A 16,334-nucleotide genomic window follows, 5' to 3' on the forward strand; every position below is an offset into this window, starting at 1 on the left:
AATTATTTATGATATTGTATTATTTTTCTTTTCTGATAAAGGAGGCAACTACAGAAAGGGTTTGTGTATTCAAAGTAGCTAGTGCTATTGGTGCAAAAAAAAAAAAGAAAACAACTCTTCCAACGCTACTTTCAAAATGAAAATATCAAACCTGATTTTCATTAGAATGTAGTTATTTTGTCACACTAGTAGGTAAAAAAATCCAAGAACCCCCCCCCCCTTCGTTTGAGACGGAGTCTTACACTCTCTCTGTTGCCCAGGCTGGAGTGCAGTGGTGCAATCTTGGCTCCCTGCAACCCCTGTCTCCCAGGTTCAAGCAGTTCTCCGGCCTCAGCCTCTTGAGTAGCTGGGATTGCAGGCACATGCCACCACACCCAGCTAATTTTTGTAGAGACAAGATTTCACCATTTTGGCCAGGCCGGTCTCGAACTCCTGACCTCAGGTGATCCACCTGCCTCGGCCTCCCAAAGTGCTGAGATTACAGGTGTGAGCCACCACACCCTACAACAAATTTATATATATGTATATATACACACACACACACACACACACACACACATACATGCATCTATATATGTGTATGTGTGTGTACACGCACACACACACAAACACACAATGTTAACAATAATTGAGCTTCATCTTCTGGACAAAAATGCCAAGTTAGTCTTTCTTCATAAAAAAAAGCAATTATAATTTGAGGACACTTCATATTTGCCTCTTTTGCCAGCACCAAGCCCGCCTCATCTGAATCATCCCATTAGATGAAAAACATCAATTCTTCACTGCCATCTGTGGCACCAATTATTCTTTCAGGATCAAGACCTCTAGCAAATCCTCTTAATTTGTCAGCAGCATCTCTTCTTTGATTTGCTGTCATCAGATTCATTGTCACATAAAGATTTTCTTTTTGTACCATCTTTTTCTTTACCAGCTTTTTGAGACCTAAGAAATGCTTCAATTAACTCTGAACAATCTAAATTTTCTTTAGGTTCCCAAGTATTGTCAGCATCTGTAAATCCCTTCCACTTCAGGAAATATTCCATTTTCTCATTCCCTACACATCAATCTAGTACATTTTCCACCACAAATTCTTCAGGCTCTAGCTCTTCAACTTTTTTACCTTTCCATTCTGTTTCTTTCCCATTTTTTGCAATGTAGTTTTATTGGAAGCCATTTTTTATTGCAGACCTGAAGAGCTATTATTCCCTGCATCCAAGCTGCTCCAGGTTGTGGGTCTGTGGTGTCTCCAGTCTTCAGTGTCACCAGCTCGAGCCACACCGAAGGGGGGAGGGCGCCAAGGAGTTGCACTCTAGGCTGTTGTTGGCAGGCTCAGTAGGGGGTGGGTGGAGTAGGGAGTTGGGGTCGGTATATTTTATTTACATATATGTGTAATATCACTTGTTATTTCTTATAACTAGAAGATGGGCTTAATTTATTTTTAAGCTCAAAATGCCTAGTATATATGCAAGAAATATTTGTTGAATAAATATATCATACTCTTATAAGCTTTTTTAAAAATTGTGGTAAAGTATATATAACAAAATTTATCATTTAATCATTTTTAAATGTACAGTTCAGTGGCATTAAGTATATACACATTGTTGTGCAGCCATTACCACTGTCTAACTCTAGAACATTTTTCATCTTATAAGCTTTTATTTTTTAATTGAGATAGGGTTTCACTCTGTCCCCCAAGCTGGAGTGCAGTGGTGCTACCACAGCTCACTGCAACCCCCACCTCCTAGGCTCAATCAATCCTCCCACCTCAGCCTCAGGCACATGCTACCACGCCTGGCTAATTTTCTGTATTTTTGGTGGAGACAGGATTCCACCATGTTGCCCAAGCTGGTTTTGAACTCCTGAGCTGAAGCCATCCACCTTGGCCTTCCAAAGTGCTACGATTTAAACGTATTTTAAAATAAGCCTTATAAATTGTAAAGTTTTTATTTCAAATTATAGAAATCTGTTTCTGTTTTTCTTTGTGACTCAGGGTAATAATTCTTGAAGATGAACTTGAAAAGCTTGTTTGTACTAAAGAAACGCAGGAACTAATGTCAGAGGCTTATCACATCCTAGAACAGAAATTAAAGTCGATTCAGCCCCATGTTCAAGCAAGCAACAATTGCTGGGAAGAGGCCATTTCTCAGGTCGACAAACTGCTACAAAGAAATACAGATAAAAAAGGTACCTGTGAGAGATTTCTTTGGCATATGCTTATCAGACATGCTTATTCCACTCTGGTAGGATTTTATTAGGCGGATTTCTTGTCTTCATGATGAAATTAGCTTCAAAATTTCTTAGTTTACTTTTTTTTATGTTGAATTTATACGTACAAAGTGACACTGAATACAATTATTAGCTCTCATTTTGTAAATAAAAAATGAATATGATTTGAAAGTTCAGTGAATCATATTCTTTTTTAAAAAAGCAGAAATGAGAGAATAAATTTTCATAGTGTTTTTCTATTGTTAGACCTAAAAACTCTTTTTCAGTTAGGATAATAAAAGAATGAGTTTGATAGTCTGGGGCTAGAAACGAGTTTTTCTTTTAAAATAAAATACTTACTTCAGTCATTCAAAAATAATATACAAATGATATAATTAGTGACACTACATATTTAGTACTAAAATCTAAATACATTGTGTCATTATTTAATGACAATGTATCAGATTGCTTTGTGCTACTAGTAAAAAAAATAGTCTTGAGATTTTCCATCAAACTGCTTTTATTGACTCAGATTTTATGCTTGTTTTTACCTCACTGATTTCATTTTTCGTGTTGTGCATATCAAGTTTTGAAAATTGTGCTGCAAAACAGAACCATATTTATCTCTTGGATCTTTATTATGATGTTACTCAGACTTAGGCATAGAATTTGCATTGCTGCTAAAGATAATTAATGCTTTACCATCCTGGTTTTTTTTGTTGTTGTTGTTTACAGCTAAATTTGCAATAATTTCTTTGAACAAATCCTTAGATAGTAAAAGTATTCACTTTCTCCAAAGGAAATATTAACATGTGAATTACTGATATACTACCTGTAGGTTTTCTTACTATCCCAAATGTAAACTGTAAATAATTTTTTCTCGAAAGGATAAATCTACCAAGAAATTCTAATATTTGCAAATACTTATGCACATTAAACTTTCTGATATGACATCTAGAGCTTTTGTGTACATTTTCTACAAATAGAAATACTCAGAAGACCTTTGGTTGTTAAAAGCTGTATCCTGGCGAGGCCCAGTGACAGGAGTAGCTGAGTGCTCAGCTACTCAGGAGACTGAGTCAGGAGGATTGCTTAAGCCCAAGAGTTTGAGGCTGCAGTGAGCTATGATCAGGCCACTGCTGCACTCTAGCCTAGGCAACAGAGTGAGACACTGTCTCTCAAAAAAAAAAAAAAAAATGCATCCCATTCACCCCTTCTTTACCACACTCTGAGATGTTGAATCTTAGTCTATCACTTATCCAGTATTGTGAACCATTACTCTGAAAACTGTCTCCACCTCATTGGGTAGGTAATTAAGATAAGCTATTTTCTTTTTTTTTTTTTTTTAATTGCATTTTAGGTTTTGGGGTACATGTGAAGAACATGCAAGATTTTTGCATAGGTACACATGTGGAAGATAAGCTATCTTCTAATTCTTTTCCGTATGTGTGGCTTTTGCTCATAGATAATAATGATTAAGACAAATAGTTCACAAACTTTTCTCACTAAAACATTCACAGTGGCTATGACTACACAGGTTTAAATAAAAAGTGTTCATTTGAATATTTTAAGAAGCAGGTACTTTGTTTAGCCATTATCTTTTTTAAAAAAGGTCTTATTTTGAAATCATTTCAAACTTACAGAAAAGTTACAATAGTTGAAAGTATCCTTCATCCATATTCCCTAATTGTTGACATTCTGCCACAGTTCCCTTTTCTATGTATGTGTCTGTATGTGTGTATAATTTTTTGATGGTGATGTTACTCTTACCCACTTGAGAGTAAGTTGTAGACTTGAAGCCCCATTACCAGTAAATATTTCTGTATGCATTTTTGTAAAACAGGAACATTCTTCTATATACCCACAGTATACCATCAAAATCAGAAAATGAACACCATCCACAGTATTGTCATTTTATCCACAGAACCCATTCAAATTTCCCTAATTGTCCCAATATTTTTAATATGTCTAGACCTAGACTGTGCATGATATTCAGTTGTCATGCTCTTTATTCTCCTTTGCCTTATAGTCTTTCATGATAAATATTTTGTAAAGAAGTACTCTGAGGTTCTATAAATATGCTTTCTTCATCAAAAATTTAACCACTATGAATACATATACCATATGACCCAGTAGTATAATTCCTATGTATTTTAACCAAGAAATGTAAAAATTTAGTGTTCACACAAAAGCCTATACATCAATATTTTGTTCATAAACTAAAACTAGAAGCAGCTAGACTTTGGGATGTGACTAAACTGTTACATCCATCCATACAATGAAATACTACTCAGCAACAAAAGAAAGTGAACTACCATTGCATCCAAAACAATGAATGAATCTCTGATACATTATGCCAAGTGAAAGACGTTAGATTCAAACCACTACGTACTATGTTATTCCACTTATGAGGCACGCTGAAGTTGGCAAAGGAACAGAAAACAGATGAGTAGTTGCAAGAATTGGAGATGGAGGGAGGAATGGCTTGTAAAACCTTTTAATGGAGAATGGCATTTAGAAATCAAGATTAGGGTGCTTGGCTTTGGCAACACATGTATTAAAATTAGAATGATACAGAGAAAATTAACATGCCCTTTGTATAAGGATGACATGCAAATTCATGAATCATTCCATATTTTATATATAATTTTTTTTTGGGGGGGACAGAGCGTCACTCTGTCGCCAGGCTGGAATGTAGTAAGTAGTACAATCTCGGCTCACTGCAAACTCTGCCTCCCGGGTTCAAACGAATTCTCCTGCCTCAGCCTCCCAAGTAGCTGGGACTACAGGCGAGCACCACCATGCCCCACTAATTTTTGTATTTTTAATAGAGATGGGATTTCACCATGTTGGCTAGGTCGGTCTCAATCTCTTGACTTCATGATCTGTCCACCTTGGCCTCCCAAAGTCCTGGGATTATAGGCGTGAGCCACCGTACTCGGCTTATATAGATTTTATATAAGTATATATGTATGTACACACACATACATATATATACACATATATATCTATATATATATATTGTCGTAAGCTTGGGAAATCATTGAGAATAATTTGGCATTACTTGAGATTGCCATAGAAAAGATTAATCTCCAGTTAATAAGTTTTCCATTATTAAAAATATCACAGGCCAGGTACGGTGGTTCATGCCTATAATCTCAGCACTTTGAGAGGCCAAGGAGGGAGGATCGCTTGAGTCCAGGAGTTTGAGACCAGCCTGGGCAACATGGCAAAACAGCCATCTGTACAAAAAAAAAAATTAACTGAGCACACTGGCTTATGTCTGTAGCCCCAGCTACTCAGGAGGCTGAGATGGAAGGATTGTTTGAGCCCAGGAGGTCGAGTCTGCAGTGAGCCATGATTGCACAACTGCACTCCAGCCTGGGTGACACAGTGAGACCCTGTCTCAAAAATATATGTGTGTGCACATGTGTATGTGTGTGTGTCATGTTATTTTAAAACTCTTTACATTTATTACCTCTAGGGCCTTGTTACCCAGAGTGGTCCCCAGACTAGCATATAAGCATCACATGAGAGTTTGTTACAAATGGACCCCTGACTTTATATCTACCTGTATTTTAATAAGATATGGTCATTTGTATCCATGTTAAAGTTTGAGAAATTTTAGAAACATTGCCCCGGGGCAAGGGTCTGCAATTTTTTTTTTTTCCTGAAGATTTTCCGCTTTGCAGGCTGTATGGTGTCTGTTAAAACTACTTTACTATGCTGTTATAGTATGAAAGCACTCATAGACTATATTTAAATGAGTGTGGCTGTGTTCTAGCATAAAATTTATTTACAAGAACAGGCAGTGGGGCAGATTTGGCAGGCCCCTGCTTTCAGAAAGAAGGGATAAGGTCATCAGGGAGCTTTTTTCACTTTATAACCTGTGCTCGTTGTAAAAACTATTACTGGAAGCATGTAGTTAAAATTCGGGGGGGTTTTTAAAAATTTTTCGGGCCTTTTTTTTTTTTTTTTTTTTGAGAAAGAGTTTCTCTGTGTTGCACAGGCGGAGTGTGGATTGCATTGGCGCGATTTCAGCTTACTGCAAGCCCCCCCTTCTGGGTTTAAATGATCCTCCTGCCTCAGCCTCTCCAATAGCTGGAATTACAGCTGTACACCACCACGCCCAGCTAGTTTTTGTGTTTTTTGGTAGAGACAGGTTTCCACCGTGTTGGCCAGGCTGGTCTCCCAACTCCTAACCTCAAGTGATCAGCCCATCTTAGCCTCCCAAAGTGCTGGGATTACAGGCTTGAGCCACCACACCTGGCCTCTCGTTAGATTTTTGTTAAATGAGTTACATGCTGGAGCTGGCTCTCCAGAGATTGTTAAATATTCAGAAATTTGTGAGTCAGTTTAACATCACTGGTAGCTTAGAATTGATCACAGTGGGTGTATTTACACCATGGGAACTGGAAATCAGGAAGTGCTGCAAATTGGTGTTTTGTTTTGTTTGAGAGCTGGATTATCAGCACTCTGTTTAATGTACCTGTTTACTGTTATTAACAGTAGTCTTATGGATTTTTCTTTTCATTCAAAGAGCTCAATGTATGGTGTCAGCATTGATGTAATGAAATCTGTGTTCTTCTAGTTAAGCAGTAATTGCAGTTTTTGAGCATGCAATCTGTAGCAGGCATTGTTTTAAGCATTTTTTATGTATTTTTTAATCTTACAAAAGAGTACTATTATTTTCACCACTGTTCTACAGATAACTATAAGTTAAGCTAGAAAGCAGCAGGGGCTAGGATTTAAACCAGTTGTGACTAACTGTAAAACTCTTAGCCACCATACTAGTCTGTCTATCGTTAGTGCTTTCTATTAATTTATTCATCATTCTGACATCTTGCCTACAAACTGACCAGTCATCTTTTTATAACATTTCCCAAATATTTCTTCTTTTTTTCCCCACCATTTAACTATTGTTACTTTTGAAAAGTAAAAATCAGGAAGTTTAAAGCATACTTCTTTTTTTTTTTCAAGTAGAAAGATAATGATGAATGGTTGCCAACTGGATATGAGACTAACTAACCCTGTCATTAAATACCAAACACAAATTTTAAGAATTAATCAAAGTTAAACTCACTAGGGTGGTCTTTTAAAGACGTTTACTTGTGAACTCATTTCCAATTCCAACTTCTGAAAGTTAAAATAGCCTCAGGGTAAGATTGAAGTTTGTATTTTGTGAAGAAGAGTGATGGTCTGTCTTAAGACTGTTCCTATGCTATGAATGATAATATTTTGTTTGACAAGTATTTATAGAGTACCTAGTGTGTACCAGATACTGTGGTCAGGTGAAGAGAGAAGAAGGCCAGGTTCTCTCTCCTCCAAGAGTTTAAAAACTTTAAGTTGTAAATCTAATTTATTGTTGTTCATTTTAGTATCTTTAATTTTTTTTATAAATAAAAAGTTATTAGAACAAGTTGGACTATGAAATTGACAAAGTGTTGGTACCAAGGATTTTTTTGGTTGGGGGAGACAGGGTCTAGCTCTGTTGCCCAAGCTGGAGTGCAGTGGCATAATCACGGCTCACTGTAGCCTTGTCCTCTCCAGCTCAAGCAGTCCTCCCATCTCAGCCTCCCAAATAGCTGGGACTACAGGCATGCACCATCATGCCCAGCTAATTTCTTTTTTAGTTTTTGGGTCTGTCTTTGTTTCCAGGCTGGTCTTGAACTCCTGGGCTCAAGCAATCCTCCCGCCTCAGCCTTCTGAAGTGCTGGGATTAGAGGTGTGAGCAACCACGCCTGGCCCCAAAGATATTTTTAATTAGATGTTCACTCGTGTCTGTGTGGCCTGTTTCTTATCTTTATTCCCACCTGCTCCCCCTTTTTTAAGGCAAGCCTGAAATAGTGTGTGAAAACCCACATTGTTCAGTAGTACCTTTGATGCAACCTACTCCTACTCTACACATTGCAGACAAAGATCCAATCCCTGAGGAGCAGGTAAGGGTGAAAATTACTGTTTTGTCCCTCGTTGGATTTCTGTTTCTAATGAGCTTCAAAATATAATGTGTTGAATTTATATCAGACCATTAGTTTTTAGTGCTTAACTCTGAATTCATTGAATCCGACAGCAGACTTTTATTATTTATTATATCTAATTTTATTATTTGTTATTTATATCTAATTGTCCATATCTGAGTGACTTTTAAAAGTTATTGAACACATTGAAAATTAGTACACTGGCAAAGCTACCTTTTGGGATGCTGGAGATGTTTTTATCTTGATCTGAGTAGTAATTACCAATATGTGTGCATATGTAAAAATCCTGTGTACTTGACTGCATATACTATGATATACCTCACTTTTAAAAACAATTTTTAATGATCACATTAGATATTAACAAAGATAACTTTTGTTCATTCTAAGGAAAACCTCTTTTCCTTAGGTCATTATTTATTCAGTATTTTTTTTTCGTGTATATTGCATAACAAGTTACTATTCAGTATTCTTAATTGCAAGTCGAAACCAACCCTAGTTAGTTTAACAGACAGATACTTTGTTTAAACTTTTAGGTAACTTACAGAGTATTTCAGAGGGCCAGATAAGCAGGCTTGAATGAGGCTAGGGTAAACAGCCAAATTACTCAAAAGAACTGTTGCAATGGAGTTATCATTGCTAAATTAATAGGTGGAGACATTGCCTTTTGCTCCATTAATGCTGAGTAGTAAAAATTACCTCCAGAAGTGCTACCTGAAGAAACATATCTGCCAACATCCTGCCAGAATGGATTTTTCAAGGTGCCTGCTTTTTGTATCACAAACTTCTAAATCCAGTGTGATGCAGGCACGTCTGATTAGAGGATCTCAGGTCATTTATCTGCGCCTATACTGTAAGAGAGGCTGGGTAAGCAAGTATCCTACCCTCTGTCTTAGAGATAAGAAGAACCATAAGGTGGGGTATTCCCTAATCCTAGAAAGAGTGTTCATACTTTCTGGGAAATCAGAAAGAACCACAAGAAAACAAACATGCCTGACCACCTCCCCAGACTGCCAGACCTTCTACTTTTGATTGGTTTTGATATAGCTAATGGCTGTAACACTCAGTAAGTATATAATATGGCATCAAATTAGAAAAATAACTATTGAAGTTGTTAAACTTTTTTATCCACAATGCTTTTCTGTTAGGTTTTTTGTTTTTAAGATTTCATTTTATCTGTAGGTATGTTTGCTTTTTTTTTTTTCCTAGCTCTGCTTTAATGACCTATGCCAAATGCAAGTCCTTTTTTTTTAAAATCTCAGAGATAAGTAAGTGCAAGTAAATGAATGCTTACTAGAAAACTGTCTGCTTCAAGTAAAGTGCTTTTTCTTATATTCATTTTCAGGAATTAGAAGCTTATGTAGATGATATAGATATTGATAGTGATTTCAGAAAGGAGGACTTTTATTGCTTGTCTCAAGAAGACAAAGAGAGACAGAGACGTGAGCATGAAGAATCCAAGAGGGTGCTCCAAGAATTAAAATCTGTGCTGGGATTTAAAGCTTCAGAGGCAGAAAGGCAGAAGTGGAAGCAACTTTTGTTTAGTGATCATGGTAAGCATTGACTTTAGAGTAACAGGTTATTTCAATGTAGGGGAGTCTTTTTTTTCTTGAACTATGAATGTTATTTTAGCTGAAGAATTCTTAGGTAATTCTTGGGGTTTTATAAGGGTCCACCAGTATGCATAGCACTTTTTCTTCTAGATGTGAAGTCAATTTGATTAATGAGAGGTTAGGAACGTAACAGCATTGGAAATATGAAGTCACACTTTTTTTTCTCAGTTATATAATTTTTTGTTTTAAAATGGGCAGTGACTTGAATAATTTGGGATATTTTAAATGTTATTTTCAAATTTAGTGAATTTGAGATTCTCAACTCTGTTCTCCATATGTTAAAATATTAAAAAATACCTTACTGAAGCACAAAATTAATAACCATGTTCACTGTTGAAAAACATGGCTGAGGCGCAGTGGCACACGCCTGTAATACCAGCACTTTGAGAAGCTGAGGCGGGTGGATCACTTGAGGTCAGTAGTTCACTAGCCTGGCCAACATGGTGAAACCTTGTCTCCACTAAAAATACAAAAATTAGCCAAGCATGGTGGCATGCACCTGTAGTCCCAGCTACTTGGGAGGCTGAGGCAGGAGAATCACTTGAACCCGGGAGGTAGAGGTCGCAGTGAGTTGAGATCACATCACCACTGCACTCTAGCCTGGGCAACAGAGTGAGACTCCATCTCAAAAAAAAAAAAAAAAAAAAAAAAAATTAAAACGTAGACCAGTGAACCACGTCATTAGCATTATTTAAGTGGTCTGAGCACTTTAGGATGGGAGGGGACGGGGGTGGCTGTGGGCATACTCCCCATGCTCTGATTTTAGCAAAGTAGGATAGCTGGTGATACAAAAGCCTTCCATTCCTTTCTGTTTCTCACCCTTCTTTTCTTAAGTCAAACTTCATGGGAGACAGGGGAAGGAATCAGGGGAAGCTTAATAGTTGACAATATCAACCTAGCTAATTCTTAATAGAATTAATACCTGTGGATTTCTAAGTAGGTAGAGGGTGACTTCCCATTTTAGAGTATCTGTGTGGACCCTCAAAATCAACCACTTTCCTTTTCCCTCCTCACTAGAAGTACATAGATTACCTATACTTCTGGAAAGTTCCTCCAGTTCTCTTTTTTTTTTTTCTCTCAGGAGCCCTACGTTCTCCCCTGTCCAGATATACATATCTTAGTTTTATCATTCCTCTTTCTTCCTGTTGGCCCCCTTTATAGCCCAGGTCCTCATTAGATTATGTACGTACATTAAAATAGCCACTTAGCTGACTTTCATTTTCAGTACCTTTTTCTTCTAAGCTATCTTGCAAACTCTTCCCAGATTTTTCTCCAACACTGCATTGATGATGGCTCTCTATCTTAAAACCCTTTCTTATTGTGTTAAATCTAAACTCCTTTTCCTGTTTTCAAGTTTCTTCATCATAAGAATCCATCTATCCAAGTATATTTTCTACTATTTTTACTATAATATCTTCTTCTACTTATGTTTATACAATTAAACTACAGTTCACAAACTTATTATTTTTATGCATGAAAAAAATTCATGCTGGCCAAGCGTGGTAGCTCACGCCTATAATCTCAACACTTTAGGAGGCTGAGGCAGGTCAATCACTTGAGGTCAGAAGTTTGAGACCAGTCTAGCCAGCACGGCGAAACCCTGTCTCTATTAAAAATACAAAAATTAGCTGGGCATGGTGGTGCGCACCTGTAATCCCAGCTACTTAGGAGGCTAAGGCAGGAGAATCACTTGAACCCGGGAGGCGGAGGCTGTAGTGAGCCGAGATCACGCCACTATACTCCAGCCTGTGCGACAGAGTAAGACACTGTCTCAAAAAAAAAAAAAAAAAAAATTCATGCTTACCTCTTTACCAAGAATTCTGCCTTCTCCACCAAGATTGTCTACTAGTTTCTCCTCCTCCATGAATCATTCTCTGAGTTCTCCAGCTCTGCCACCTCTCCTACCACTATAGTCCTTCACACTAGAGGGCCATTGTGTTGGAATATGAAAAAAGTCTTGAGCAGCAAAGCATGTAGCAGAGAAGGGAAATGATTAACAGATTGCTTTCCTGCATTCTGTTCATTCATATACTAGGCCTACATACGTCAGAGATTAATTTTAGGCACTATTTAATCAGAGATACATTTTAGGCACTGCTGTTTTCTATATGTTCAAGGTTTTGTTTTGTTTTGTTTTTTATCTCTGTAATGAAATTACAGTTTTCTTGAATAGGGGCCCTATTATCCCGCAGCATTCATTCAGCAAATTATTCATTCAACAAGTAGTTACCGAATACTTGTTATATGTCAGGCACTGTTTACTGCTGTATCCCTAGCATATAGATCAAGAGACAAAATGTAAAGCCTCCTACCTGCCTCGAGGCTTACATTCTAACACACTTGTCAATTGATCCTCTCATTACACAGATTATATCCCCCCATTTCTTTAGTAATAATTGTATTAATTAACTTCTAATATATGTTGCATTCTTTAAGAGCTAACGGATTTATAAACTAAGAATGTACATAGACTGAAAATAGCATTGTATATAAACATATCCTTTTTTATTGTTTAGTGTTTTCTTCATATAGCTTTAAAATTATGCTATTGACATTATGGGCAAAGATTTATCAATGAGAGAAATGTGTGTCTTTTTCAGGTATGTGCTTTTGATATAGTTTACACTGGAAAGGGTAATAATGCTGTTTTAGTTTGTGAAAATAAGTAAAAAGCTGCTGATGCCATAGAATGCTTGTCCCATGAAAAATTTCAGTACATCTTCCAGAGTTGTTTTCATCTCTGCCTACAGGGGTAAAGCCCGAATGGAATTAGAGGGGGAAAGTCTGCACTGGAACCTGCTGTGGCCATTTTTTTTTTTTCTGTTGCTGCTGCTTCTCTAGTGGAGTTACTGCAGCTTAGGGATGGTTCTTGGAAGTGGACACGTTTTACAAAAACATTTTTTTAAATACATGCCAGCTCTTCAAGAAACACTTTTTTTCCTTCCGTCATGCTTCATACTAGATTGTATTGTACTAACCCCTCATGCTGGGATGAGCGACTGCCTAGCAAGCAACCCACTGCCTACTAACATCAAGAGGGGCTAAATAAAACTGCATTTTCCTTGCAAGGACAACTTCTACCGTATGAATATATATTATATTTATGTATTATATTTTGTACAATAGTTGATCTTGAATGCAGACTTTATTTCGTTTGTATTTTTCTGTGGTACTACAAAATGTGTAGAAGTTAAGGCTTTACTTTCATTAGGGTCTTGTTAGGTGGTTGGCAAGTAAGTTAAATTGTATGTTGCATTTTTCCCATGCTGTTTTAACTTGTAAATATATATGTATACATGTTGAAGATATTATTATCTAGATTGCTTTCTGCCTTTTATCTGACATATTATCAGTCAAAACCATGCTGCTCATTCCTTAATACGATAGTTCTCAAACTTCAGTGTTGAGAATAGTTCTCAAAGTTTAGTGTTTATCAGAACCAAGATGAGGACTTGTAAAACGTAGCTGGTCCCTACTCCCAGAGTTTCCAATTCAGGAGGTCTGGGATCAGGCCCAAGAATTTGTATTTTTAAGAAATTCCTAGGTGATAACTGATAATGTTTGTTCAGTGACCATACTTTGAGAACCACTGCTTTAATATTTTAAATAAGATAATATGTGAGGTGTCTTAAAAACCTTTATCAAATCCCCATTTCAGTTCATTTCTTAGGCATTTTCTCAAGTTTCCTGGATTTATAAATTTTTATTGATTTTCCTAGAAAGTTTTATTTAGCTTTTATTTATTGTTCTTTTTAAGAAAAAAACAGAGTTTGAATTAAAAGTTTAAATCATTGCTAGGTCCTTAGTTATTTTCTTTTTCTTTTTTTTTTTATTTGAAGCTGTGTTGAAATCCTTGTCTCCTGTAGACCCAGTGGAACCCATAAGTAATTCAGAACCATCAATGAATTCAGATATGGGAAAAGTCAGTAAAAATGATACTGAAGAGGAAAATAGTAAATCCACCACAACAGACAATGAAATAAGTAGGACTGAATACTTATGTGAAAACCCTTTAGAAGGTAAAAATAAAGATAATTCTGCAAATGAAGTCTTCCCCCAAGGAGCAGAAGAAATAATGTGTTACCAATGTGAGAGCGAAGATGAACCGGAAGCAGATGGAAGTGGTCTGGCCGCTACCCCTCCAACTCCCAGGGACTCATTACAGCCCTCCATTAAACAGAGGCTGGCACGGCTACAACTGTCCCCGGATTTTACCTTCACTGCTGGCCTTGCTGCAGAAGTGGCTGCTAGATCTCTCTCCTTTACCACCATGCAGGAACAGACTTTTGGCGATGAGGAGGAAGAACAAATAATAGAAGAAAATAAAAATGAGACAGAAGAAAAGTAAGAACCAAGATTTACATGAAGTGATTTTAGATTGTTCCTTTTACAAAAGTGTTTAGCATCGAGACTGGAAAGGGAATATGAGTGTATACTGTATATAAAGCTAAGATGTGGATTTACAGAAAGTACCCTGGTTTGAATAACTGATCTGAAATTAGTAGTTACCTGTAAATGGCAGGTCATTTAGGAAAATAAGAGAAAGGTAAGGGCTCTTTTGAATAAACTGCTGTTTTATTTGTGGCACAACTGATCAATATTGGAAATTCTTTAAGTATTTTTAATAAGAAATGAATTATCATTTCTTGCCAGAATTTGCTACCATAAGGTGATTGGGAAAATTCTGTTGCAAGAACATTGACATTTAGTATGACTCCTTTTTACTGTATTCTTGCAGTTAATAACTGCAGCTATTATGTTAATAACGAGTTCTTTGTATTTTATTTTTGTTTATACCAGTCTTAAAACAAAGATCCAGGTTCTGAATAAAAAAAAAAAAATTCATACAATTGATGTGTGCTGGGGTTTGGTACTAAAAGTAGCTTCAAAAGTGCGTGGGTTATATGACATTGCTTATGTTTCCTTATTCATGTATTTAGTAGTGAATTTTAAGATGTCCTAGTGATCTTTAAAAGAAAAACATTGTACCATTTTTAGAAGTACACTTTCATCTTTCTTTTTGTAATTGAAACTGATGATGTCAAAGTGGGATTCCTGTAGTCCAAGCTCCCATCCCCAATTTAGCAAGCAGAAAAAAGTTCCTTGTATCACTTTACCTTGGATAATTGGGTGCCGTTAACACAAACAGGTCACAATGCTGCTGTTTTCTAGCCCTGTCCACCTTAATGAGATTCAGGAACCATCCCATCAGCCTCCTGGAAAGCATCCTTGTCTCCTTAGTATTTCATTTACAAACTACCTCTTAACAGAGACTGCTTTTCAAATTGGCCAATCTGTTTTGTGTTATGATTGCATTTTCAAAGAGTAATTATTTTCAGCGTATACAGTTTTGAAACCTGTAGCTCCTATGCAATAACATAGTTTTATAGACATTATTTGGGGGAAATGTAGGAATAACTCAATTTATGTTGCTGTCCTAGAAAGGAAATTGCATGATGAGTCTAGATTGTAAAGGAACACATTCAAATTCCTGTAACTTACCACTTTTAGTGAGTAAATTTACTTATAACGAAGGGGATTTTTTTATTTCAGTAATCTAAGGAAATTTTCTTTTTAACCTGAGGAAAAAATTTGGTTCTACTTTATATAGATAGTAGAGAATATTGTACTATAAGTGATTTTGCCTTTTGCCAAAATCCTGGAACTTACCTATAATTAACCGTTTAGGAGCAACAACTTAGGTTGGGTCTTGCTTTACTACTTAGAAATAGCTAAATTTCAGTTTTAAAAATCTTTATGTGTTATAATTGTTATATTCTTCAATAATACTTAGGGTTTACGTTCTTATTTAAATTGCTTATTTAGTTTGCCGACTTCATTTTTATTTGGATTTAGAAGAAGCAATTATGGAAAAACTTGGTAATCTCTCTCCTATAACCTTACACAGGAAGAATTAGAGTTTAATAATTTTTAATTCTTTTATTGTATGTTATTTTTATTACACCAATTTAGGGGAAATACCTTCATAAAATTGTATCAGTTTTATTCAGTGCTCTCTAAGGTGATACTTTTTAATTTGGAAAGACTAATTTTAATCAAGAATTTTCAGTCTTTCATTCTGATCTGTTTCATTCACTACTTGTTACATAATCCAGTAAAAACTCTACTTGTTGAAATTACAACATAAAGATCTTGTAGCTTTATTTGAATATTTGTTGTTTTGTGTAGTTTTCATCTTTTAAAGTATTTAAAATATTTTGAAGATAAAGTATTATCTTTTCTGCAGAAATTCCCTGACTTATTTTCTCTTATAATATTTGAAGTCAGTGTTTCTTAGTTATATTAGTGGGTTGTATTATATATCAGAATAATAAGTCTTATTCTTTAAATGCAAATTTTAGACCATACTCGCAGTGATTCTTAGTTGGTCATTTTGGAATGAGCTATAGGTAATGTTTATGCCTAGTAAATTCTAGGAACCTCTCTCTAGGACTTTGCTCTTCTTGCTGTGAATACCATAGGAAATACTAAAAAACAGGCCTATGTGAGGCCGGGCGCAGTGGCTCAAGCCTGTAATCCC

At 36.2% G+C, this 16,334-nt stretch overlaps 1 protein-coding gene, 1 non-coding gene and 1 pseudogene across 11 annotated transcripts in view; 2 read left to right on the plus strand and 1 right to left on the minus strand.

Annotated features, from left to right (window-relative positions):
• VEZT (vezatin, adherens junctions transmembrane protein) overlaps positions 1-15,728 on the plus strand; it is an 80,462-nt gene extending 64,734 nt beyond the window's left edge. For 7 of the 10 annotated variants that reach the window (XM_032298322.1, XM_032298317.1, XM_032298290.1 and 4 more), the window contains 4 exons: positions 1,991-2,184; positions 8,038-8,144; positions 9,526-9,733; positions 13,633-15,728. In XM_032298322.1, coding sequence (XP_032154213.1) covers positions 1,991-2,184; positions 8,038-8,144; positions 9,526-9,733; positions 13,633-14,141 — 1,018 coding nt within the window. In that variant the 3' untranslated portion in view covers positions 14,142-15,728. Of the gene's footprint in view, positions 1-1,990; positions 2,185-8,037; positions 8,145-9,525; positions 9,734-12,543; positions 13,103-13,632 lie in introns of those variants that run through there. The other 3 variants (XM_032298310.1, XM_032298299.1, XM_032298356.1) reach the window with 2 other exon arrangements.
• Positions 543-1,321, minus strand: LOC116564919 (annotated as a pseudogene).
• On the plus strand, positions 4,738-4,845 carry LOC116527797. Its single transcript, XR_004258739.1, has one exon. It is a non-coding gene; the product is annotated as a U6 spliceosomal RNA (small nuclear RNA).
• Positions 15,729-16,334: the final 606 nt, after the last annotated feature.

The sequence above is a fragment of the Sapajus apella genome, unplaced genomic scaffold (assembly GCF_009761245.1).
Source record: "Sapajus apella isolate SASKATOON/1434 unplaced genomic scaffold, GSC_monkey_1.0 scaffold2, whole genome shotgun sequence".
Taxonomy (NCBI): domain Eukaryota; kingdom Metazoa; phylum Chordata; class Mammalia; order Primates; family Cebidae; genus Sapajus; species Sapajus apella.